General features: G+C 40.4%; 1 protein-coding gene across 2 annotated transcripts; it reads left to right on the top strand.

Annotated features, from left to right (window-relative positions):
• The first annotated feature begins 1,571 nt into the window (after positions 1–1,571).
• On the top strand, positions 1,572–25,799 carry usp53b (ubiquitin specific peptidase 53b). Of its 2 annotated transcripts, XR_013961826.1 has the most exons (20): positions 1,572–1,930; positions 3,086–3,286; positions 6,123–6,283; positions 7,392–7,484; positions 7,676–7,810; positions 9,411–9,524; positions 9,663–9,745; positions 12,078–12,183; positions 12,952–13,098; positions 13,523–13,672; positions 14,127–14,295; positions 17,962–18,075; positions 18,301–18,423; positions 18,711–19,401; positions 19,791–19,852; positions 23,341–23,419; positions 23,551–24,404; positions 24,546–24,631; positions 25,161–25,207; positions 25,511–25,799. XR_013961826.1 is itself a non-coding variant. In XM_080721376.1 (19 exons), the coding sequence occupies exons 2-18, from the start codon at positions 3,184–3,186 to the stop codon at positions 24,620–24,622; spliced, it is 3,261 nt and encodes a 1,086-aa protein (XP_080577502.1). In that variant the 5' UTR covers positions 1,572–1,930; positions 3,086–3,183; the 3' UTR covers positions 24,623–24,631; positions 25,161–25,799. The 2 variants fall into 2 exon arrangements, 1 of the variants encoding a protein (XP_080577502.1); XM_080721376.1 differs by having other exon boundaries at positions 25,161–25,799.
• Positions 25,800–26,404: the final 605 nt, after the last annotated feature.

Below are 26,404 nucleotides of genomic sequence, written 5' to 3' on the forward strand. Positions count from 1 at the left end.
ACTTCACACTCACCCAACAGACTCCATGCAGTGGCCAAATAGAGATTTACTATAACTGGAAGGCTGTTTGACACAGACAAAAGGCAAGTCTTGATCCCAGACTATCTCCCAGACACCTGCATGCTGCCTGGAGAATGAACGCTACAGGTTTTGGTGACCTATGGCCTTTACTGTAATGGCACCTTTAGGGCAACATTTCCACTTGCACACAAGATATATCAAAATCTAAAAGACAGATTGGGGTGTATAGTTTTATGGCAATCTGTATTTAGATTTAGATTTTTTTTTTAGGGCTTTTAATGTAGATTCTTGATTCTTGTTTTATGCCTTTAGAAACTTCAAAACAGCAGTATCTTAAGTAAAAACACATGCCGTAATTAGTCTATTATGAAGGCATTTTAACAAGGGTCTGCCCATATCAGAATTCATAATATGCAGCAGACATTCCTAAGCAACAACACACACACACACACACACACACACGCACGCACGCACGCACGTGCACGCGCACGCACGCACACACACACACACACACACACACACACACACACACACACACACACACACACACACTGTAGTGTAAATAATCTGCCAGGTTTCACTTGACACACTATATTTACAGAAAGTAAGAATAGCCGCAGCAGATAAACACTCACAGTCAGAGTGTGTGTGTGGTGAACTGGAAGAATGATGGATGGGATGGATGATGGTAAACTGAAAGCATAACTAGGCCTACATCTGATTATGAAACCATGGCAGTCATGTCTTCTCTCATTGTGACAAGTTGAGCTGACCTTCTGAAGAGTGAAGTGAAGACACTGCTGTGCAGAACCTCAAACTAACCCCACGTTGTTACTCTGTTTTGAGGATTTCAATAGGCCTACAGCAATGCCTTATAGGCAACACTAGGGGCGGACTTTGACCTCTCAAGTACCAAAACATCTAATCCGACTCGGACATCCTAGTGTAGCTGGAGTATTCCGGTAAAGTTAGAATAATTTTTCAACACGTCAAGTCGACCTTACTAATAATTTAACTTCCGTTCGTGGCACTTCAAAATAAAATAACATTTACAGTTTTTTTAAAATGAATAATAATAGCCAATGTTATAATGAGAAATCACAGCCGCCAATCGGATTAAAATGATTTTTATTAAACAATAAGGAAGATACGTAATTGTGCTTGAGCGTACCCATATTGTGACATCCGCGAACCTTGTGTAAGCAATTTATTTTTGAAACCCGAACGTATTATGTAGACATTTTTGCACATTTTACGGTAAATTGGGAGGAACTTCTCAAAATCAGGTTGATGGGATTGGGGACCCTTGCATGGCTAAATCCACACATGCAGTTATAAAGTGTTTTTGTAATATTTGTTACTATTGGTGGTTCACAGAATGAGAAACCTGTTGGCCTCTATAGAGTATATGGGGCCCAAACATATTTAGTCAATAATACTCTTATTGTGAAGCCCAACAATAGGAAGTCATAAAACTATGTAGGCACGTTTGACGGGCATGTTGAAATCCTTCCCAGTGACGGTCTGAGAGTGTGAGGCAGGCTGGTACATGCCAGAGCAGTCCCGTTGTACAGGACGGCTTGTAATAATCGTTATAATGGTGGTCACTGCGTCTTTCTCCTAGCATCTCCCTTGTAGACAGAGAGTGTCGAGAGGCATCGGATATGAGCGTAACGTTATCGGAGGACTGGGAGGAAGCTACCGAACATCTATCTACTGTATGAGAGGTTTATCCACGCCGCGCGCACTTAAAACGTCTGACCATAATCTGCAGCGATTTTAGACAATGTATTTAATATTGTAAAAGGCTGGAGTGGATTTGTGTGGTTGTGGTGTTGACAAGTGGCATTGGCCGAAGACGTCGCACAGCACCAGAGGCTGGGAGGCAGATATTATCCACTCATACAAGGTGAGTGTCTCGGCCATGTTATTTTGCAATAACAGGCTTTTATCCAGACTGACCATGACCGCAAGTTGCGGCATATTTGGGCTACTGTAGTGAAGTGGTTTTCCCCCCATGCGCATGCGCAAAAACGGATCTACAACATCTACAACAAGCAGTTGCGACTTGTTGACAGCTTGTAGATCTGCTCTTTTTGGCATGCGACTTGTGGTTCAGGACTTCAGATCAAAGGCAGAATCAAATATACAATGTGTAGGTTATATCCTACAAAATATAATAGCTGCCTTATATACACAGGACTCGAGTGTGAGATGATGATCCCAACTGCCCAATGAGGAGGCTATCCATCTCTCTCTCTCTCTCTCTTGGTAAACTATTATTAGTATTGTATCAGATTGTATCAGAATGTAGGCCACTTGTTATTAGAGGTTGACACAAAAACAACTGCTTGATAAGAACTGTTGTAGGACAAGGCAGGCAAGATCAATGGTAGTAAAAATAACAAGCACATGGGTTGTTCTTAGAAACCTATCAATTTAGTAGTTATCTGATGATGATAATATGACAAGTTATTCAGTGAGTGGTGAGTTAGTTTTCTGAAGTGTGGAAGATTCTCATTTGTTTTCTGTTTTGTAGGGGTACAGTTTATGTTTTCATCATAACTCAAGTCATGATTCTGAACTGTAAACTAGCCTACTAAATCTTCAAATACATTTGAATTGATAATGAACAAAAGTGCTAAAGTCTACTCTAATCTCTACTCTTTGATTAGGTCTTTGATGCATGACACAGTGTACATTTATTGACATTTACACATTGGACCTCCATTATTCTCTGGATTATCATTGAATCAAAGTACACAGCAGATTACATTACTGATACAGTTTCATATTATAGATAATTATGGCATTAACCACTTAAGCCTGATTTCTTTTACTTTGTGACACAACAGTGTCGCATAACAAAAATATCAGATCTGCAAGCTTATAAATCTGGCATTTTGTGGAGGAAAGAAAATAATAATTCAAAATGCTCGCATGTAATGACTTGCCCAATATATGGATGACAGGTTGAAAGTGGTTACATTTAATTGACATTTCAATTTAACGGAAATACACTAATAATACACAATAATCTCCTCCACTTCTTTTCGTTTTCTAGATCGTGTCCCTTTGGCTCTCAATGTCCAGTAGTGCCAGGATAAAGATGCCCTGTGGCTGATCGTGTCAATACTCCTCAATGAAGAACTCCGGAGGTGTATGGGGATGAGATGGGTGGCGCCCATGGCCAGACCACAGTACCAGCTCCTCGCTTCTCCCACCACCATGTCCGGCTGCAAGTCTCCCCACATCTCTGGAGAAGGTACCGCTATTCATCTGGCACCTGACCAGATAAGTCATTTGGATTGGTGACTTAATGAAAACTGTGTCTAAGCTGAAGTGTGATGTCATCCAGAGCTGCTTAATAGGAATAAGTGCCATGTACCAGCCAGGATAGGCCAAGATAGGAAATCTCATTTTGAATCGGACCCGAATGATACCAGAGCACCCTGTGAAAGAATATGCAGGTGTACATTTTATCATCTATTTTATTAACAATAGGTCAGCTACAGTTCTGCTCGGATCAACAGTATTTACAAATAATGTAACAGAGGTCTCCCCTTAACAATTTTAGTGCCAGGAATATAAATAATTGTTTAGCTATTGTGTGCCGCCATTAACTGCGCTTTATTTTGAAGACCCACGGAAGCCACGATCGTGTCCATGTTGTGGAAATTCACTATAAGGCGTATTTCCACTGCAGGGCCAAGCCAGAACCAGAACCAGAACTTTCCAGAACCAAGAACTTTCAAGAACACGTGAAGTTCCAGAACCAAGTTCTGCTTTTGTTTCCATATAACCAGACCCAACCGGGAAGCTCAACTGGTCAGCCTGATTTGGCTGAGACAAAACAGCTGGTCATTTGAACAGCAGCACATTCGGGAATCTAAAATCTAAAATAACAGCTGTATGTAAGAAATACGTCTTTAGTTACTACTTTCTGGATATAAAAATAAAATTAAAAACAATAGAACGTTCAAACAAGCTGCTAACTGTACTGAGCTGGTACGCTGCCTTTGCTCTAGGGAGAAAAAAAGCGTGTCTCTCTCACGCACGCACGCACGCACACACACACACACACACACACACACACACACACACACACACACACACACACACACGATACGAAGCAGGCGTGTCCTGAACACAGCGCACGGCTCGGCTGCTGAGTGCTGACTCGAGTCACCAATGGACGGGCGAATGTAGAAATGCTTATCTCCACTGTTTTAGTTTGTTGTCGGTCTATCGACATACATTTTCTTTATTTGTGCTTGGCACCGTGTCTGTCTGCTTGTGCACTCGACGCCCATTTCATAAAAACGATAGCGACGGAATTTGTTTGAAAATCCTTTCATTTAGAACGGATGCTTCTAGCTCCTTCTGGATATTTTCTTCTCCCGCCCAGACACAAATAAGAGCCTGTATCATCACATTCACTTGACCAATGTGTCGTGGCTGTCGTCTGGCGTCGCGTCCATAGTGTTTCTGTGTTTCTGTCTGTCGGAATAGGATTTTAAAAATGACGCTGTTGTGTTGTGAGAGATTTCTACCCGTTCTCCTCGGTGTCGTTACCTCCGCTCGACCAATCGAGAGCCGGAGCGCTGCTGGCCCCGCCCATAGGTTCCCAGAACTCAAGTTTAGTTCTACATCAGGAGTAGGACCTAAAAAGGGTTCCAGGAGGTTCCAGGAACCTTGTCTGGAACCGGGCCGTTCGCAATGGAAACAAAACCAGAACCAAAAAAATTGGTTCTGGTTCCTGAAAGTTCTGGTTCCACCTTGCAGTGGAAAAGCGCCTTATGTTGTCATATCGATCAGGACGACGTTTTCTGTCACACAGAAAATAGAAATTGTTAACGCGGCTGTCCGTCGCTTACATATGGGCTGGTGAAAAAAATCTATGCGATTTTGGACAAAGATTCAGAGATAAACCGTTTCTTTGCAGAGCAATGCATAGAAGCCAAAGGAGATTATTCACTTCCTGATGACATCATCGCCCTAAGGATCACGGGAGATTGAGTTTTCTTTCACCCACGGGTCCCCATGCATGACCCAGCGCTAGTGTTATGTAATATAAAACGATATCCCGAATTTGTTCGGGAAAAGCACTCCGCGGCTGGGTTTCAGGGTTTGAAATCCCGAACTTGTTCGGTAATGGCATTTAAAGGTAGGGTAAGTGATTTCACTTAAGTTTCAGTTTCAGTTTTCATGTAGGTGATAGGCGGTGCCTTCCTCCAATCATGATCAAGTGTGGGTGGGCCTTGGTGCGCATAAGGCCCGCCCCCAGTCGACCATGATTGGAGGAAGGCCTGTCACCCAACAGTTTTCAAGACTACCTGGCTGCAGACACTAGGGTCCTGTTGATGTCCACGGGAGACAGGAACATCAACAAGTGGCAGGAAGTGACCTCACACCTCTTTCTTGCTCTACCCCATGGAGGTTCTGTTTAGGGTTAGGGGGTAGAGTTGGGTTGTCTAAAAGATAAAAGATAACATGTACACATAGCGACAATGCGGCTCAAAGGGACTGTAGTGCCTTGGACTGCAAGGCAGAGACGTCACGTGACCTCCACAAGCGGCATGAAGTCACTTGACACTGTGAGGTCACTTCCTGCCACTTGTTGATGTTCCTGTCTCCCGTGGACATCAACAGGACCCTAGTGTCTGCAGCCAGGTGCTGCTCACAGTTTTGGTGGAGCAACTGAAACTGCGTTTTTCTCCTCACAGGGGATAATGCTGAAGTCCAAATATGGACCAAACACTCTATACTAACTAACATAGACCCATTTTGTTATTATTTGAATTAAATGAAATCACTTACCCTACCTTTAATGTGTTAAAAATAGTTACCTTGTGTAGTGTTAAAAACCGGGAAAGCATCTGTGTCATTTTAGATTTTTGCGTTGCCAATTAGAAAATAGCAGTTGTAGGCCTACAAGCTCGCAGCGCAGAACGTCTGCTATTTTTGAACATTTTTTAAAAAAAGTGTGAGAGCTACCGATTTGGAAGGCGTTTTGTAGAATCGGCCTCTTATCTTAATGGGTTTAATACACCCCGAACTCTGTCACTGAAACAACACGTATTCGGTGGTTCTCTCGTCAGGCACTGGCTCCAACTCAATGGCATGGGTGAAGATGTTCAAAAAGCCTGGAGGTGGGTTGAAGAAGTCCTATCAGCCTGGTAGTATGCTGTCACTGGCTCTCACCAAAGGCCTGCTGAATGAGCCTGGTCAGAACAGCTGCTTCCTCAACAGTGCTGTTCAGGTGAGCTTCAGTGTATGGCTGGGCCGTATGACTTCAAATCAATAGCACCATTATTTCAAACTCTTGCCTTGATTTACATAAATTATATATCGTCACTGTCGGGCAGAAACCTCGAAACTCCTAACTTTCAAATTTGTTAATTTTTTCGCCAAGTAAAGCACTGCTTCATCATATGGCCATCGCACAAAAGTAGTGAAAACAGCTGATCTACAAGCACAGAACGCCTCGCGGTGCACACAACGCCTCGCGGTGATCTACAAGCACACAACACCTCGCGGTGCGAAGCGTTGTGTGCTTGTAGATCGTCTGTTTTCACTAGTTTAAATCATTTTAAAAATGATAAATACAAAACAAAACGGTTTGGACATACAAGGTTTCCACCTGACAACGACAATATATATATATATATAAAAATAAACAATATAGTGAAAATTGCAGATCTACTACAAGCTCACAACATGTCGCATCGCAACGCATTGTGAGCGTGTAGATCGGCTATTTTCACTATTTTTTTATGCCACTAATGTACAACAAAGTATATTACAGTATTAAGTGATTAACCAGACTAATCGATTTTGTTGATAATAAAAAAGCGTTTTTTTTATTAACCTACATGACCAATATTAAGGTTGGATATTCTTAGTTAATTGCCCAGTCCTACTTCAGTTACTCAAAAGCAGATATTTCCCAGGCTCTGAACATGCTGAACTAAAGTATCACTAGTGCTGAGTGATGTCTTAAATCAATATCACGATTATGTCAAAGTTCTGCCTCGATTATGATAAAAAAAGGAAAATTGCACGTCTACAAACTCGACACATTGGATGTTGGCTATTTTAAATAATGTTGTATGCCACCAGTAAAATAAAGTGCGTGGTTAATAAGACCTTGATTTAGTCTATTTAAAATATATATTATTTTATTTGAATTAAATTATAATTAATTGTTCATATTTATTTAAAAAAAAAAGGTTAATATAACCAACCTTAATGTTGGTCATGTTGGTTAATAGATTCATAGCCTTAAGTATCACAATGAATTCCAGTCCCTGTCAGCATATCACTTAGATTGTGATTTTCTCACCACTATTTTGTCAAAACCTTAACAGGTGCTTTGGCAGTTGGACATATTCAGGAGAAGTCTGAGGCAGCTTCCGGGTCACTTCTGTCTTGGTGATGCTTGCATTTTCTGTGCTTTAAAGGTTGGTATTCAGTATGCAGTAGTCGATACATCCAAACATAATAGAATATAGTAGAATGTTTTGAAAGCTGGAAAGGTCTCTACTTCTCTTTTGCAATTAAAAGCAGACATTCAGCACATACTGTAAGCCTTTTGTCTACATTGTTGTATTGCTTGTAGAATATCAAAACGGTTTCTTATTTTATTTTCCAGAGTATATTCAGCCAGTTTCAACAGAGTAGGGAGCGTGCCTTGCCCTCTGACAGCCTGCGTAACGCCCTGGCTGAGACCTTCAAGGATGAGCAGCGCTTCCAGCTTGGCCTCATGGATGATGCTGCTGAATGCTTTGTATGTTCACCCTGTGATTTATGATTTGAGGCATGGGTGATGATGGGTCTTCAATATTTTCAGGCCAAGGACCCCTTTGTTGAGAGAGAGATGAAGCAGGGACCCCCCCACAACCTGATTCCATATAGTTTCATTGTTTGACAGCACGGACATCAGTGTATTTTGGATTCATGTCAATTTGTGTTTTCCGATACCGTATTTAACCACTTGAACTGTCAATACTTAATAAACTTGACCCTTGACTCTGTACTGGGTCCGCTCTTTTTCCCCTCTACACCAAACCTCTATGCAGAAAATAGCCGATCTACAAGCTCACAACGCCTCGCAGCATGAGGCGCTGTGAGCTTGTAGATCTGCTATTTTTGGCTAAAGTTCTCAGGATATGGATGCTGGGGTTCAAGTGGTTAATATAAAAAAAGAGAAAAAAAGGTTTCTATCACACAAAAATTGGGATGACCCCCTGTAGTAACTCTGAGCACCCCCTGTTGAAGACCCCTGATTTAAGGTGAAATGTTGATGAAGTGTACAGTATAATGATGTGCACACAGTGCTTCAGATGAAGTTCCCAGCTATGTTGAAAGCAATGGGACAGGGGCACCCTCAGCCTGTATGCTGTGTACCTCTATGACCTTGATGCACTGTGCAATGTGCAAAACTTGAAGCACACTTTGGTTGTTTACATGGGTGCAGAACTATCATTTTGAGCTTAGTGTCTATGGTCCTGGTTAATAGCCTTAATGCTATAGGTATACAATCTGAAATGCAGGGGTGATTGGGTTCTCACGAGCTGACTTGGTATCAGCCTCCGTGCACATGCTGTAACTGAACATGGGATCTTTGAGGCTCAATGAATTAATTCAATACTGGGTTCAGTTCCCACCCCAGGACCTGTGTTGCATGTCATCTCACATCAGTAAGCATCCCTCCATATTTCTCCAAAAGGAAATTAAGTCAGTGACCCACCCCCCCAGTGATCAACATGTACTGTAGATTGCTATCTACTGTTGTCAAATCTTTGACAGGGTCCAACTGATAACAGTGACATTTAAACGTGAAGCTTTGAGAAAGAAATTATGTATTTTCTATCACTTAGACACCCGGGAGAGTGTTTTCTGCTGGTGTTTCAGTCCGAGTGTATCAAAGGGTACGTTCGGAAATGTGCACTGGGTCTGGTTAGGGTTAGGGTTTGGGTTAGTTTTAGGCATAGTTTTACTGAGGTTAGGGTTAGGGTTAGGGTTGGGTTTAGACATAGTTTTACTGAGGTTAGGGTTAGGATTAGGGTTGGGTTTCACTACACTGAGCACACACCCGGTGCGCATTTCCGAAACGCACCCTTTGATACACTCGGACTGAAACACCAGCAGAAAACACTCTCCCTTACACACCCCATAGAGATAAGAGAACATAAAAGATTGAATTCATGGAGATTTGTGTATCTGGTAGGAGACACAAAGAGTGTCCTTTCTGTCTCCTACTGGATACACGAGGGTATACCCTAACCCTGAATTCAAGTCTCCATGGGGTGAGTAATCGATAGAGGGGTGAACTATCCCTTTAACATGCTTGTATTCACTGACACTGTACTTGCTTTACATATTAGGAGAACATCTTGGAACGGATTCACCTGCACATTGTTTCAGACACTGCAACTGATGCTTGTTCATCCAAATCATGCATAACCCATCAGAAGTTTGCAATGACACTTTATGAGCAGGTACATCTTTTTTCCAATTAACATATTATTTATTTTTGCTTCATTGTACTTTGAACAAAATACAGGATTATATATGATTCAAGTCAATCAACTAATGTAAATTGTTTATAAAACGATGCTCAATCCTTTACATTGCAGTTTGTTTGTCGCAGTTGTGGTGCATCTTCTGACCCCCACCCTTTCACGGAATTGGTACACTATGTCTCCACCACTGCTTTATGGTGAGTACATCTCATTTAAAAGATTGCAGATAACATTAGGGCTTCATTGTGGCTAAAAGGATAATCTAGATGACTTACTCAGACATTGTTTATTAAATCAAGTTTCAATTAATTTATTGTACACTTTGCATCAACATTTAATATGTCCAACTTTTGAGTTTGTCCCTTAAGCTGTATTATTATTATATAAATCAGCATGAGACAGATTTCAATCTTTCTGTGGTCCATATCCACACATTCATGCAGCAGTATTTATTTTAAAGTTCTATTGTGAGTAATGGGGCGGCATTGGCTCAGGGGTAGAGAAACCGTCATTAGAACACGGAGGGTTCCCGAAGGGTTCCCAGTTTGAATCCGGGCTCCCCCAGAGTTAGTGTCGAGGAGTCCTTGAGCAAGACTCTGAACCCCTAGTTGCTTCCGGTGAGCAGGTTGGTGCCTTGCATGGTTTCCTCCGCCATCGGTGAATGAATGTGTCCGGGCGTCCGTCCGTCCGTCCGTCCGTCCGTCAGTCTGTCTGTCTGTCCGTCACGTCACATCACATCACACTTTTGCCCTACTCATATCTCTGCCACCGTTGCCCCTATCTATGCCAAACTTTGCACACACACTTCTTGGCTGCCAAACCACAACCTCATTTCTCACATTGCCCTCTTCTAGCGCCACCACCAGGCTGATTTTTTCAAACACATTTTGGACACTACAGATTTTGCCCTAAAATCACACAAATTGGTACACAGTATGTCTAGAGTCATGTCATCAACATGGATATGTCCCATTTAGCGCCACCATCAGGCCATTTTTACATGCAACCTGACGGTCACTTATCTCCCGATTAGGGAGTCTTACTGGTAATGTGCTGTAGACACAATTTTATTTCTGCCATGTCAAAAATAACATGCTAACATGGCCTTCAGCAGAGCACAAACCTCCACCTTCATACATCATCATCATGCCCCATTTTCAGTGATTCATTTCTCACAGGTTGAAAATGTACAGTACTTATGGTGGCTGACTGGGCCAGGGCAAGTTATTGAGATAACAATATGAAATAATGAGTGCTGTTTATTCATTTCACTGTGCAAAATAAGTAAAATATATAACCATGTAATCAACAGAGTCAAAGGATAAAAAAAACTAAAACTCTAGCAGCAGTGCAGAGTTATAACCAAAAGAGAAATACAATTATACTTGTTACAGGATTATACTGTATTCAATGTATTGTGAAGCCCTATGTAAAATACAGATAAAGTACTGTATCTAACTGCTAATATCCTGTACAGCACCTGTCCACTTATCGTCCTTGTCTGGCAGAAACCTTGTACTGCATGTCCAAAATCGTTTCTTTCCAGTAAGAATAAGTGTGGATGCAATGTAGTTATTTTGCAACTTTGTAACAGGCTCTTGTTAATACTTTCATTGGTTCAATATTTATAACTGACAACACACACACACACACACACACACACACACACACACACACACACACACACACACACACACACACACACACACACACACACACACCAGTGTTGTTTTTGACAGCAAATTTTGATTTAGTTTTAGTCATAGTCTTTTAAATAAAATGTCATTTAGTTTTAGTCATAATTTAGTCACCTGAAAAGTATTAGTTTTAGTCTAATTTTAGTCGACTAAATATCATAAGGTTTTAGGCGACTAAATCTGATTTTACACTTGGTTGTGTGCTGAAAATAGCACACAAGTGACACAACCAATAGCAAAATACAAGCTCACAACGCGTCGCAGCACGACGCGTTGTGAGCTTGTAGATCGGCTATTTTCAGCACGCAACACCTGAGAGCAACCAAACATAAAATTACTCTCTTCTCCCTCCCTAACGTTTTAGTCTAGTTTTTATTTTGTTGACGAAATTGTCAATATATTTAGTCTTAGTTTTAGTCACCACAGCTTTTGTTTAGTTTTTATTTAGTTTTCGTCAGTAAAAAAAACAGTCGACAAACATTTTTCGTCATAGTTTTAGTTGACGAAATCAACACTGACACACACACACACACACACACACACCGAAACACTTTCACACTAAAAAAAAACATTCTATAATAGCAAAAATAACCGATCAACAAGCTCACAACGCATGGTGTTTTGAGTATTTTAGCTACTTACAGTATGTGTGACACTGTTGTATGAGGAAGTAGTGCATTCATTTACGGGGGGAGAAACAACATTAAAAGTTGACATTTGGACATACAAGGTTTCTGCTCGACAGCAACAATATGCTGCCCTAAACATTTATGGACCTCCTGTGGTTTAACTATGATCCACCGACTACACAACCTGTCCTCTTTATGTTCAGCCAACAGGTTGATCGTATGCAAGGGAAGAATGAAAGGCTCAGATCAGACATGTTTGGAGAATTGCTGCAGGCAGCAAACGCTATTGGTGATCCCCGAAGATGTCCGGTATGTTTCTTATGGTCTTTGTCTGTTTTTCCCTTTCCATTTCTATTAGAAAAAGAAGATGGCAAATTCATAAAGCGGCAGCTCTAATATTAATTCCCAATGCCTTTTCCACATTATGCTTTCAAATGTCTGCTCGATTTGAATTAAACGTTGGCCAGCAATCCGCACAGTGAAGATGGATAGAAGTGACTGTTGTTGCATGCAGAGTTCTGGCTCTCTGGGCTTTCTGCTTTGACATTGCACTTGAAGCAGCCGGAAGGAGAGGGTGCCAGACTAGTGTTAGGATATAAATAGCAGTAGGAGCTTATCCATTTTTTCTCTCTCTCATCTGTGCTTGCTACTGCTGTCTACTACTTCAATGTGAGTCAGATTGGCGTAGCAAAGTGTCTTGTTCCCTTAGCCTTTCTTCTGCAAATTGCCAGCTATTGACTAAAATGGATTGTGGCTACAAAAGTAGTAATTGTTTTTTTGTTTTGTTTTTTGTTTGTTTTTAGTTTTTTTGTGTGTGGTGAATCAGATCATTTTATCAAATAAAAACTAGAAACTAGAATTTTTGTGTGTGTAGATTATGGCATTTACAATTTTGCTTCACAGATTTAGAATTTGGTCCTGTATTTTCACCCTGTATAGAGTACTATTGAGATTTTAGAAAAGCATGATATAGAATCCGTGTTGGTGTTGTACTAGCTATTTTAGATTCTTAAAAAAGAAAATTGCAATGTTGTTTTAGTCAAATAATAATTACATTTCTTACTATGTGCTCTGCAGAGCAACTGTGGTCAGAGCATCAAGATCCGGCGTGTGCTCATGAACTGTCCAGAGATCGTGACTATTGGATTTGTATGGGATGCTGAACAATCGGACCTTACAGATGATGTCGTTAGGTCACTGGGTCCGCGCTTAAACCTGTCCGGGGTAAGAGCAGCAAGAGCTACACCATTTCTCTGCCACTTGTAAACAAACCACTCCAGACAACGTTTAATGAATCAATTAATGAATATTCTGTGTCACAAGAATTGAGAAATAAACATACAATACATACTGTACCGAACACATGTAGTAAACAGTACATTTTCCATTCTGCATTCTTTTTATTGTGAAAATGGCTCAATCTGTTGACTTTTGTTTGCATACTAGTGGACTTGTTGAGGATTTAATTAATACATTGAAAATACTGTGTAAAGCCATAGTTGGTAGCTTTTCCAATACATTATTTTTTGTTGAGGCAATCAAACATACTGTAGAATCTATAATATATCAAAGGAAAATCTTATTTATGGATAGATTAGATTTTCCTTTAAAGACTGCATTTAGGGAAACATTTCCCTTTGTCTTTCAGTTGTTCAATCGTGTAACTGACGAGAATGCCAAAAGAAGTGAGTTACATCTGGTGGGGATGATCTGTTTTTCAATTAAACATTACTCAGCCTTTGCCTATCACACCAAATCTTCAAAGTGGATGTTCTTTGACGATGCCACTGTAAAAGAGGTAAGTAACTAACTAACTTCTGTCCTATGGCAAAAGATGGATAACTTTGGAAAATCATCATATCGTCGTTGTCGGGTGGAAACCTCGTATCTCCAAGTTTCAAATTTGTATGTTTTTTTCGCAAAGTAAAGCCCTGCTTCATCATACAGAGCCGTCACACAAAAGTAGTGAAAACAGCAGATGGCGAGGCGTTGTGTGCTTGTAGATCTGCTGTTTTCACTAGTTTAAATCATTTTTTAAATCATAAATACAAACAAGCGGTCTTGGACATACAAGGTTTCCACCCGACACGACGATATTATTGCGTTACATTCTCTTAACAAACTAAACCCTATATTAATTACAGTAACTGACCGGTGTCCCACAGGGGACTATACTTGGCCCCTCCTTTTTTTCCCCTCCACACAAACCTCTTCACTGAAAATATCTAATCTACTCCTTCACTTTTTCACAGATTGGCTCCAAGTGGAAAGATGTTGCCTCTAAATGTATCCGGGGACATTTCCAGCCTCTGCTCTTATTCTACACCAATCCTGAAGGGACTCCTGTCTCCAGTGAGGACGCACCAAAACAAACAACCATGTGCTCCCGTTACAAAGCCCAGGTCAATGGTGAGGTGACAGGTAAGATCAACCCCTGATGAAAGCTCTCACTCTCATAGTTATCATGTTGTTGGGTGGAAACCTTGTCGGTCCAAAAAATGTTTTGTATTTATCATTTTAAAAATGATTCAAAGTACTGAATAATTTCTACAAGCATTTGTGTGTTTGTAGATCTGATATTTTCACTAGTTGTGCGCGACAGTCGTGTATGATGAAGCAGGGTTTTACTTTACGAAGAAACATACAAATTACAGTTATAGTGACGTTAAAGTAACGTTATCCTACAGTAGATGTGAGTATTTTAACCCCTTATATTATTAGTAAAAATTGATCTGAGCTACAACTGTACTTTGGACACTTTTGTGAGCTTATAGATGTGCTATGTTTGGTGAATGTTCCCCCCCATAATAGGCATGTTGGGGTTGAAGTATTGTGTGACATCAATCATTTCCTTTTTACAGTCCAAAAAGGTTAAAATGTCTTTTTTTCTCAGATAAATCTTTCGGCAGTTTCATTGTGAACTTTTAGGTTTTGGTAAATTATTTCATACCAAAGGTTTGGCTGTTGTCCCCTATATTAAGCAGTTGATTCTTTTCTTTATAATTGCATTGAACAGTGATTGTTTTGGACATAATTGGTTCACACACAATCATACACATGCAGACACACCTACCTGCAATGTAATATAAATACAAGTAGGTCGGGAGTGGCTTGTTGTCGGTATCAGCCGGTAACAAATACGTTCTTTCTTTACTTTTGAAAAGTTAATGAATTCTTAATTTTTGTGCCGGTTATAGTGGCCAGAAATCAATTAGGGCTACTGAAAGCACACATGACCAGGTTACAATCATGTGAATCATTTTTGGAGGATTCAGGGTGGATTGAATCCACATCAGATGCAACAGATGCATCGGATGCAACAGATGCATCAGTGAGGATTACAGTGGTGATCAGCTTCCACTTGTCCAATAAAGTAATGCCAAAAATCCCCAATATTTTTGCGTATCAAATACATTTTTCGAAGTAACGTACTATTTCAGTAAATCAAATTGAACATGACACAACACTTGAAAGAGTGCTGTGGAAAATGACCGTTTCACTCCACAGATTATTGCATTGGGATTGAGAGAGTGCTTTTAAACCACTCCCCAAACAGAGATTGCCCTGCGTTGTGTGCCGAGTTGAACTTGACATGAGGATGATGCTTCTGTTACACACAGATTACCACCCACGCCTCCCTCTCTAATCCCTGCTCCTGGGCCCCAGAGAACACTCCACAGTACACAATAAAATCCTCACTGTTAATTTAACTTTGAGAGCATAGAAATGGATCTGCAAGTGTCAGTTGTTTTGCGTGTTCAGAGTTGAATTGGCACTGAGGGTTTTGCTGTGTACGAACTCCGCCCCTAGACATTTTCAATGTTTGCTTCCATTAATTTCTCTGCTTTGGATTTTGGCAATGGCGCCCTGCTGTTAGATGGATTTATTTTGCTGTAGTATTGTGTACTGGTACCTCTGTTGGCATGGGATTGGATTCTGGTTTTGGTGACAAAAAGTGTAAGTAATTGATTGGATTTGTTAAAAAGAGATAAATAGATACAGTAGAGCTATGTGTTAATGCTTTTGAACAGAGTTCAACTGTATTTTTGCTTTTTTTATATATATATACTGTATACTGTATATCATCACTGTTGAGCAGAAACCTTGTATCTCCAAGTTTCAAATGTGTACGTTTTTACGTAAGGTAAAGCCCTACATCACCATACAAGGCTGTCGCACAAAACTAGTGAAAACACACAACACCTCCCGGTGCGAAGCGTTGTGTGCTTGTACAGTAGATCAGCTATTTTTACTATTTTAAATCATTTTTTAAAATGATAAATACAAAACGAACGGTTTTGTGTTTTTGGTAAGTGTTAATAGCTCTATGTACATTTCAACAGCAACCATTTCTGCAGTGTTTGTTTGGTAACAGCGGTCTCCCTGTCTCTCAAGCTCTTAAATAGACAAGTCAAAAAACTGTTTTGTCCAATCAGGAGAGAGAACTCATTCAGGATACAGGATAAACGAGAAAAGAAAATGGAACTGGAACACTAAGCTGATAATGATCTTTGTGGGGTTCTCTTCTGATTCGTTAAAATTGGTGTCTCAACCTAAAAATATATAGTTTCTGTTGGGAAAACAACTGGAGAGCTGTGGAGACCAGTTACTTAACAAACACTCTTTAGCAATGATTACTCAGAATACAGAGCTTCACACCTTTTTAAGTAATATTTTCACTTCTGAATTCAAAATATCATTTTTTTTAAGTAAATCCTAATATTTTAAGCAACATATGTGTGTATACATTGTCATTTCAATTAACTATGGAATTAGGGTCACAACTAAACATGGCATTATTTACTGAATTCAGTAGAACCTCAAAACCTCCTTTGTTCTTAGATTTCATGACAGCATGCTGTACTATATGACCACTATAAGCCTACTTGGTACAGAGGGAAATCCATACATCAGATGGTTGACTAATGATGTGGCATCTGTTCTTTGGTGAGATGCGTGCACAGTGCTCTACTCCTTGCACGTTATGCACGAAATATGTAAGGCAGGAGAATACTAGCTGATGCTTTGAAATATAAAATAAATGATAGAAGAGAGAGAGAGAGAGAGAGAGAGAGAGAGTTATGGGGTAGTAAGGTTTGGTCTGGTGGTTATTGCATCCAATTTGTAAATAGCTTGTCAGGCTCTTAAGTGCCCTCATGTGTGCACGTGTCCAACTATTCCTAAATGTCTATGAGTGAGTGTGTCACAAGTGGTCACAAGTCTCTGGGCAGACAACAGTATCTCCTTATTTCATCTTTTCATGTTTTTTCTTTTTCATGAATGAATGCCCTGTTTTATACAAACATAATTATTCATATGACAATGTTTCTCAATAGTAGCTATAAATATCCGCAAACTACAAGCATTGAAGTTCTCTATTTTGAGCCTGTAGATCTATTTTACTTAGTGGTTTTAGTTTTCTTTTAGTTATGAAACCTTTTGCCTATACGTAGAGACATGCCCCAAAATAGGTATGCCAGGTTGAAAGTGCTTAAGTGTGTCTGTTGGTTTTTATAAATATTTAACCAATAAAAAAAGTAAAAAACAATCCCTTGGAACTAGGGCATTCACGAATAGTGATTTTTAGTATTCGAATTATTCGACCTCATATTCGATAGGACTGGCCAAACTGACCAAACTGTCAAATATTAAGTAAGCAAGAGGCGAACATTGTGAAAATAGCTGATCTACATGCTCACAACGCCTCGGGCTGCGAGGCGTTGTGAGCATGTAGATCTGCTTTTTCACAATATCTATCTGCGGAACCGAGTCACATTAAATGTAATACCTACAATTCCAAGTGCTTGTCAGGGTTCTTGACTTCCTATCTAGCCAAGCTTTATAAACCATGAAGAAATATATATATTTTTAAAGACAAAACAATAACAAACAAAAAAACTAAAAACGAATATTCGACTTCGGTGAACAACGTCGAATAGTGACTTTGATATTCGAATATTTGGTGAATGCCCTACTTGGAACACAAGTTATTTTTTCCCATTCACGTCAAAGTAATGGATTTGGATTCTGACAGTGACAATGTGTGTCTGCTCTGGACACTAATTTGAGGCATCTTGTCTTCCGCAGTAACAAGCTCCAAGAAGCTTGATCCGGGCAGAGAGAATGCAGGGCCACACGGTGCCAATCAGGGCCTCCACAATCATCTGCTACCTCCTCCATCCACCTCAGGCTTCAACAGAGGTTAGTACAGGTCTCTGCTGTTGGCTTCTTTAACCACACAAACCCTATTCTGGGACAAACATTCGGCAAAAATAGCACATGTACAAGCTCACACTTGTAGAGTTAACATTTTGCCAACAACAGCCATAGAGTCACTGTGCAGAAACCATATCTTGAAACTAACTAACTAACTAACTAACTAACTAACTAATGACTCATGTGGCATTGCAATCTCCTTTTCCTCAGTGAAACTCCCTCTTGGCAGTTCAAATAAAATCCGTGAGCCCTTCACGGAGAATTTGCAGAGGGCTTCCGAGGCGTCCAAAAAAGACAGAGGACATCGGCGAACTGACCCTTCTCAACACAAAGGTAATTTAGTACACTGTTTCTCAACCTTTTCTGGACCGTGGTTCTTATATGGATCTTAATGGGGAGGTTCTTGAACATTGTTTGAAATAATGCTAGTGGTTCAGAGCTCACAAAAGGTTGAGAACCGCTGGTGTAGTATACTATATTATGCATTATAGATACAGGGAACATTCCAGAATAGATGGTAACAATGGAACTTCCTGCTGGTTACAAATAAAACCTGAAATTGTTAAAATGTGATCCATTCCAAATACCTCCACCCCCTTTGTTTTCTTTGTTTCTGAAAGATATGGCATACATTAGATCTTCGTCTCCAGAGAAACCACACACGGAGCAGAAATCAAAAGCCTGCCCACGAGCTGAGAAGTCACTGAGCCATTCAAGCAGAGGATCTCAGGAGCCGCGTGGCGGGCAGTCGTCTGCTGTACAGGGCGTCGGTCACAGCCGGAGGACCAGTGCATCCCCCAGTCGCCATGATCACGAAACTGAGTCCGGCGGTGGTGGTGGTGGAAGCCGCGGTAGTAAACCCAAGTCCACCTGGAGGCCCGTTCGTGAGGTGTTGAACGTGGACAGCGTGCTGAATGAAATGGAGCAACGGCGTCTGCAGCAACACGACAGCCCGCGGCACAGCAAGCCTTCGTCCCATGAGAAGGCGCACGCTGAACGAGACCGTGAGCCAGAGCGGGAACACACCCGCAGCAGGGACGACCGGAAGCAGAAGTGCTTGATGACCATCTATGAAGATGAACCACGGCATGAAACGGAGAGTCACAGCTCTTTAGAGTCGGAGAGCCGACCCAACCACCAGAGAAGCAACAAACTTAAGAATGGACCCAAGACCCTGCTGCGTAGCGACACCTGGACCATCCAGAGGACAGAGTCTGGCTACGAGAGCAGTGATAGGCTTAGCAGCGGCTCCACCAATCCAGACTCACCTGGGGTAGACCAGCGAATACCACCAGAGGCACAGTCACAAAGGTATTATTTTACTACTCTACTCTATACTACTATTTACAAATGAGAGCAAGTATCACAAGCAAACACAAACGGTGAAAATCAACTCATAACTTCAAAATGGTTTTAATTAGAAATTAAATGTATTGATAATGAAAATTGATTTCATCCTACATTTTCAGATTATAACACTAGCGATATCGTGTTTCATTATGTTGGTAAAGATTGTTGAAACACTTGAGGGTGTGCCTTACCATCATTATTGGCTTTTCAGGCTCTTTGATGCTTATGGAACTTGGCACAAGCCTGACCGCACCACTGTTGTGTACATAAATAACAGTAAAGCACACCCTCTCATCTATTATTAATTAATGGCTTGACAAACCACTGAGAGTTAAATGTCTTGTTTTCAGTCAGCAGCACCAGAACAGAGGCGATGCAAAGGCAGGTGCAACACGTTCTCCTTCTCATAATGGTAGGCTTCTTTAAATGGAAATCATAACATTTTGACAAACAATTTGAGACTGCTAAAGTATTCATATTTAAAACAAATTACATGCATTTGAACCCTGCATAAGCAAGTGCTTTCCTTGCACGGCAAATGCTATGGTTTGTAGTAAATGTGGATTGTTTGTGAATAACTATACGTAATGGCTGATTGTTGCTGATAGTAACTTTTGCAAAGCACCTGATGGATTTTTCTTTGATATGTTTGTAGCTTCTACACTGTGATTGATTGAGTGTAGTGAGATGCTGTTCCGTATGTCTGGGATTCTGGGAAGTATTTTAACCCAAGCCCTTGTATTCATAATCCTTTACATAAGCATTATTCCGTTAGCTTGTGGGCTGTTTTATAATAAGGTTACTCAAATTTACCAGCCCATGACACTGACTAAACATGAACAGATGGAAGTAAAAATAGAGCAGGACAGTCGGAAATGAAGAGGATTAATTTAATGATAACTAGTATAGTGAAAATAGTTTGGAGACTTTTCATAATTCAGGGGAGATTAGACAAACATGACTAAGTGGCTAAAACCCAAGCTAGGATCCCTTAGAGCATACATGGGCAACTGATGGCCCGGGGGCACATGTGGCTTGCGGCCCCCACCTTCCCTTAATGCGGCCCACAGGTTGATATTGGAGTACTGATATATTATTGATTTCAACTGTTACAATTCCAAAAATGGAAAAATGACCAGCTTTAAACACTCAGTCTATATTAGTAGCTTAATGACTAGTATTAAAATGTTATTGTATTTTTTATGTCCAATGTATTTATATTTAAGTTCATAAATATATAAGAACATATAAATGCATTTGAAATTTTAACAAATAGAAAATAAAAAATAAAAACTTTTCAGGATTCTAATTAAAAAATAGCAGATCTACAAGCTCAAAATGCGCCGCACTGCGACACGTTGCTTGTAGATCGGCTATTTTTGCTATGTATATGCATTGTGGCCCTCTGGAGTGAGTGTGAAAATGTAGTGGCCCTCTCTCTATCATCAAAGATGCCCACCCCTGCCTTAGAGGCCAGCTTGCCTGCTCCCTCCACCTTCCGACAGTACCACTTTCTTTTCTTTTAACACAATATAAACAAAAGAAAAAGAAGTGAAATAGAATAAAGAATCACGATTAAAATGCCACAAAATGCCATTAAAATAGAAAACAAGTGGGAAATATTGGCCTAAGGGTGGCCTCAAAATCAGTAGTCATTCTGTAATCTGCCTGTGAGATTATGAGATGTTTAAGTGTTCAAAGTTGACATTTTGGCCTTAGGAGGGTGGTGGTAGAAGAAAGCACAAGGGGTCACTCAAATGGTTAGGATTTATCTGCCATGGGGCAGGGATGTACTTGATCAAGTGTCAAGGCAATCTGCAATCCCCTTAGATTTTGACACATCTGTGGGTGGCACTAGACTACAAAACCAGTATGGTAGTGTTGTTTTTGACAGCAAATTTTGATTTAGTTTTTTGTCTAAAATTTAATTTTGTTTTAGTCATAATTTAGTCGCCTTAAAAGATTTTAGTTGACTAAATCTACAGTTGATTTAGTCAACTAAAATCTTTTTAGGGGACAAAATTATGACTAAAACTAAATTACATTTAGTTTTAGTCATAATTTAGTCCCCTAAAAAGATTTTAGTTGACTAAATCTACAGTTGATTTAGTCAACTAAAATGTATTTTGGCAGGCCTTGATGGCATCGTAATGATTTTACACTTGGTTGCGTGCTGAAAATAGCCGATCTACAGGGCGACGCGTTGTGAGCTTGTAGATCTGCTATTTTCAGCATGCAACACCTGAGAGCAACCAAACATAAAATGACTCTCTTCAGCACTAGTCCCTCCCAAACGTTTTAGTCTAGTTTTTATTTTGTTGACGAAATTGTCAATATATTTAGTCTTAGTTTTAGTCATCACAGCTTAGTTTTTATTTAGTTTTCGTCAGTGAAACGCAGTCGACAAACATTTTTCGTCATAGTTTTAGTCTACGAAATCAACACTGCAGTATGGTTCAATTTTCTGATTCCAGGGATGTCCAGCCCCTACTGTTTTCGAGATATCTTTTTTTGGGACGAAAGTGTTGGACAGAGACTGACTGACTGATTATTTGCTTTTCTATTTCATAATTTCCTCAGCTTATTGGTCACTAAAATTCAGTATGCCCTAACTATGATTGATTCTGATTCTGATAAAAGAACACTGATGAGTTTATCGTGTACACTGTATAAAGGTTACGGTGTACCCTGTATAAAGGTTAATAAATAAATGCTGTCGCCTTTAGCCCTATTACACAGTGAGTGCAGCGTTGTTTATGTCTTTAACATCTGCGTGTTCTTGCAGTACAGCCAGGGAATTTCTTAGACAATTCAGTCCTGAAATAGATGTGAGCTAATAATTCATTCATGACTGACTTTTTTTTACAATATTTACACTTTAAAGAAATATATTTGCACATTTGGATGGTTTTGTATTCTAAGACAAAATACAACAAAAATCGGAATGCGAGTATGTAATCCATGAATTGGTGTTTTCTATAAGTTTGTAACATTGCTTGGGCAAAGCAATGCACTTTTATAAATATAGAAAATATAGAGGGGGGGATGCCTTGAATTATTTTATTTTATTTTAATGGGACACTATTTTTATTCAAATAAAATGAACTGCACCAGCATTTAAGATGCTGTCACTATCTCAGACATAATGTAATGAAGTCTGAGTAAGATTTGAGGTATTCCCTTATTTCTGAGCTTGGACTGGCTGCTTTAACCTACAGTCGTCACCCAATAAGCCCAGCGCAGTCATTAATCTGATGATAATCCCAAAAAGCTTGTTCAGATAGCACAGCTGGACATGACTGCTGGCATTGTTGTGAATTATATCCTTCCATCTTCTATGTAATGCTTTGAGCATGCTCCACTTATACAATACAATATCGGTTCTCTTGTGAATGTAGAGGCAGCGTTTCCAACCAACAGTTAAAGCTTTTATCCTTGCATGGACCTCTCTTGGGCAACAGCAGAGGAAAAAAATAACACATCTATTTTTAAAGTGAAGGAATTCAGCATGCATGCTGCATGCTGTGTGCTGTGTCTGCGCCTGCGTAGTCAGTCTTCATGCCCGCTGCTTCACCCTGCTGTGACTGAGAATGTCTTTTGAACTATACACTGTGCTGCCATCATGCGTTCCCAAGGAGGAGCAGTACCTTATTGAATATAGCCACACGGTGGCCATTTTGCTTTTACGTCACAGTCGGGGTAGTGTGTGTGATTGGTCTATTTATTACTTTCTTTTAGTTTTTTCTTTATTATATTAATACAGTAATAAACATTCATTTCTTTACTAAATACTGTACCATATATATGTCTACAATTAAACTTCGTTTAAAATGAAATGAAGATTAGACATGATGAGAATTTGATCAATTGTCATTTTGCCTCCCTCCTACTGTACTGTAGGTAAACATCAACACAAAACTCAGGGAAAGACCTCTGACCAAGTTTCACATTCACATCTGAAATGTAGTCCAACCTCAAGGTAATGTGCCTCTCCGATGAAAGAAAAGGGTTGCAGTGTTTGAGTACATGCATTTTTGAAGTTGTGAAATTGGGATTAACAGTTTAATTCACTCTGTCACGTTTTTTGAACAAAACACTCTTTCTTCATAGACGGAAGTTGAAATACAACAACGGCACCTCCCGGAAAGCAGGCAGCACAGAGAAAGAGACAACGAACGCTGACACCAGGACCGGGAAGAGTGACCAGCAAGAGATAAGCAACTGTAGAGGACATAACGGGGAAAGTGTTACGCCGCGAGCTGTTGCAAAAACCAGTAGTTCTGAATGGAACAGCTCGGATGATCTGGCTCTCTCTGAGCCTGATGACAGGGATAGTGCTTACCGCTCCAGCAACAGTGAGGCTGTCACCTCGGATTCACCGTGTTCTCGTTTAATCCACCCACAACCCCCGTTCAGCAGTCAGACAGCAGAATTGAACAATCAGCGTCAGCTAGGCACAGCCGTGTCACCTCACCTTAGATCCACCCTGAGAACCTCCCCTCACCAGGGTGAAAGTAGCCGAGCTGCTTTCCGCCCCAGGCTCCTGCAAGAGCCCTTTCAAACAAGCCCGCGTCCTTCCACCAGAGTCAACATGCCCTATGATAGTCCTCACAGGAAGGGTGACGCTTCATGCCACAGGCCCTGCTCAGATGCCAGCTCCAAGTCAGGCTCTGACCCTGAGAGGAGTACGCCGTCATCGTGTGAAAGCGAAGAAAGATTACCTGGATGCAGGTCTATAGGAGGGGAGCAGGCCCCACCTGCCCAAGAGGTCTCTCTGACCACGTACTTCAATGTGGACAACTGTATGACGGAAACATACCGCCTGAAGTACCATCATCAGAGACCCCTTGTCCTCTCTGCCATGGTGCCAAGGACAGTAGTCGTGACTGAGCATAGAGATGCCAGCCACACACTGCCCATTGACGCACACTCACAAGATGTGCCAAAAAACAGACCTGACTCAAGTAAGCCTCTCTAGAAAAAGTTAAATATTCCACAGAAGACGACAAAATAGAAAACAGTTATTTTATTTTTATTATTTTATTTTCGAATTTATTTTTTTATGGAATTTTGAAAGTGAAACTTTGTTTTCATTTTTCTAACAGGCCATAATAGCAATAAGCCTACAGCAAAATGGAACGCAGTGACTGCCAAAGGACTGGATGAGCGTGGTTTTTTATGAGGGTACTTGGTAAGTTCTGTTTATGTAGGTGCACAGTGGTTATGGAAAACATGCATACATTATTTGGAGGTGATGTAATTGAAAAATATCACAACACAGGTGTTCATATGTAAACAACTCATAACTGTATTCCTGTGAAAATTGTGTGTGTGGAGGAGGGGGGGGGGCTTAATCTATTTTGGAGGTGATCATACCTTTCAATGTCTACATCCACACTCCAAACTAAACGATCATTTGTACTGTAGTGAACTAACCCTTTAAGTAACTTTTGTATAATTTAGCACCAAATGCAACCATGCACATTGCACAGCCATCTAATGTGGTCAGCAAAGGTTTGTGCTGTAATGTCACGTCAATGCTTTTTCATACACATGAGTTTTGGATGCCAAACGAATACAGCACGCGATTGTAATGTGTAGATATGAATGGATACCAGTTTAATGGCAGCTTGCTGCAGACCATAATGAAATGTAGTATAATAGTGTTTTGTGGATTGTCGATTCAAGCAAACAAAAAAAAATCTTCTCTTTTCCCCCAGTACTACCGTATCGATGCAACAGGAATATTCCCTCTGAAACCCAAAATGTGAGCTGCTTTCAGTCAACTCAGACAACTTCACAGTCCTTAACTTTTTATGCTATTTATTTTGTTTTTGTTCCACACTGCTGATTTGTTGTAACTGAAAGAATTCTAACTTTACCAATATTCAAGTGTTAATAGATATACCGTAGGCATAGAAACTACATCGGTATTAGAACAGAATGAACATCTAATGTAGAAGCCCTTCCAATTGTTAGCCAACACACCAATGCCCTCTAGTTGTATACATAGCACAAGGAATACTAACACCACACCCTGTGTGCTGGTAAATTGTCATGCTTTATTCAGATGAGAGCGAGACCGTAAACAAGGAGCGAGAGATGGGGAAGGACATGCAGCAAAGAGCCTCAGGTCGGATTGGAATCCAGGCTGGCTGTGCAAGCCTTAATGGTGTGCACTCTACCAAGTGATGCACCGGGTCACACCAACACTCTGGCACGTTATCTTAACCAGAGTGCAGTCACAGTGGTCTTCTCACAGAGGAGAATTATAATAAAAAGAGTATATTTGCACAGATGTACAGTGGTCTAGGACAGTGGTTCTCAACCATATTTGAACTGGGGACCCCCTCACCCTGACAAGCACTAAGAGTTGAGGCATTACATTATGTATAACATGGTTCTATTGTGAAAATAGCTATTAGCTATTTTCACAATTTCTGCCTCTAATATTTGACCATTTCTGCCTCTAATGTTTGACAATTTGAACATTTTGGTCAATGTTTAATTTGTCATTTTAGAGGTATTAAAAAGTTCTTAAATTGTCACTTAAAAATGTGCAGATACACTTAAACTTTATGTTTTTGTCTGTTTACTGTTGAGTGAGAAAACAATGTTGCACATTAAGTTAATCATCTGGGGACCCCCCAAAACAATTTGGGGACCCCCTGGGGTCCCGACCCACAGGTTGAGAAGCACTGGTCTAGGACAGGTATTTCGGAGGGGAGCGGTTAGTAAAAATGGAATCCGACCCCCATCAGATATCTCTGTTCCTGATGAAGGTCGGACAACCCAAATGTAATGTTCAACTCTGCCGACTGTAATTATAGACAGTATTCAGGACCAGGCTTTTTGGGAGAATAATAATGGTGGCTATTTGTTTGATACACACGACATTGCTGTTAGTCAAATTTATGTTGTGGGGGCTTCCATTAAGTGATAATGAAGGCCACTATAAACTATA

This window comes from Nannobrachium achirus (genome assembly GCF_963921795.1).
Source record: "Nannobrachium achirus genome assembly, chromosome: 3".
NCBI lineage: Eukaryota > Metazoa > Chordata > Actinopteri > Myctophiformes > Myctophidae > Nannobrachium > Nannobrachium achirus.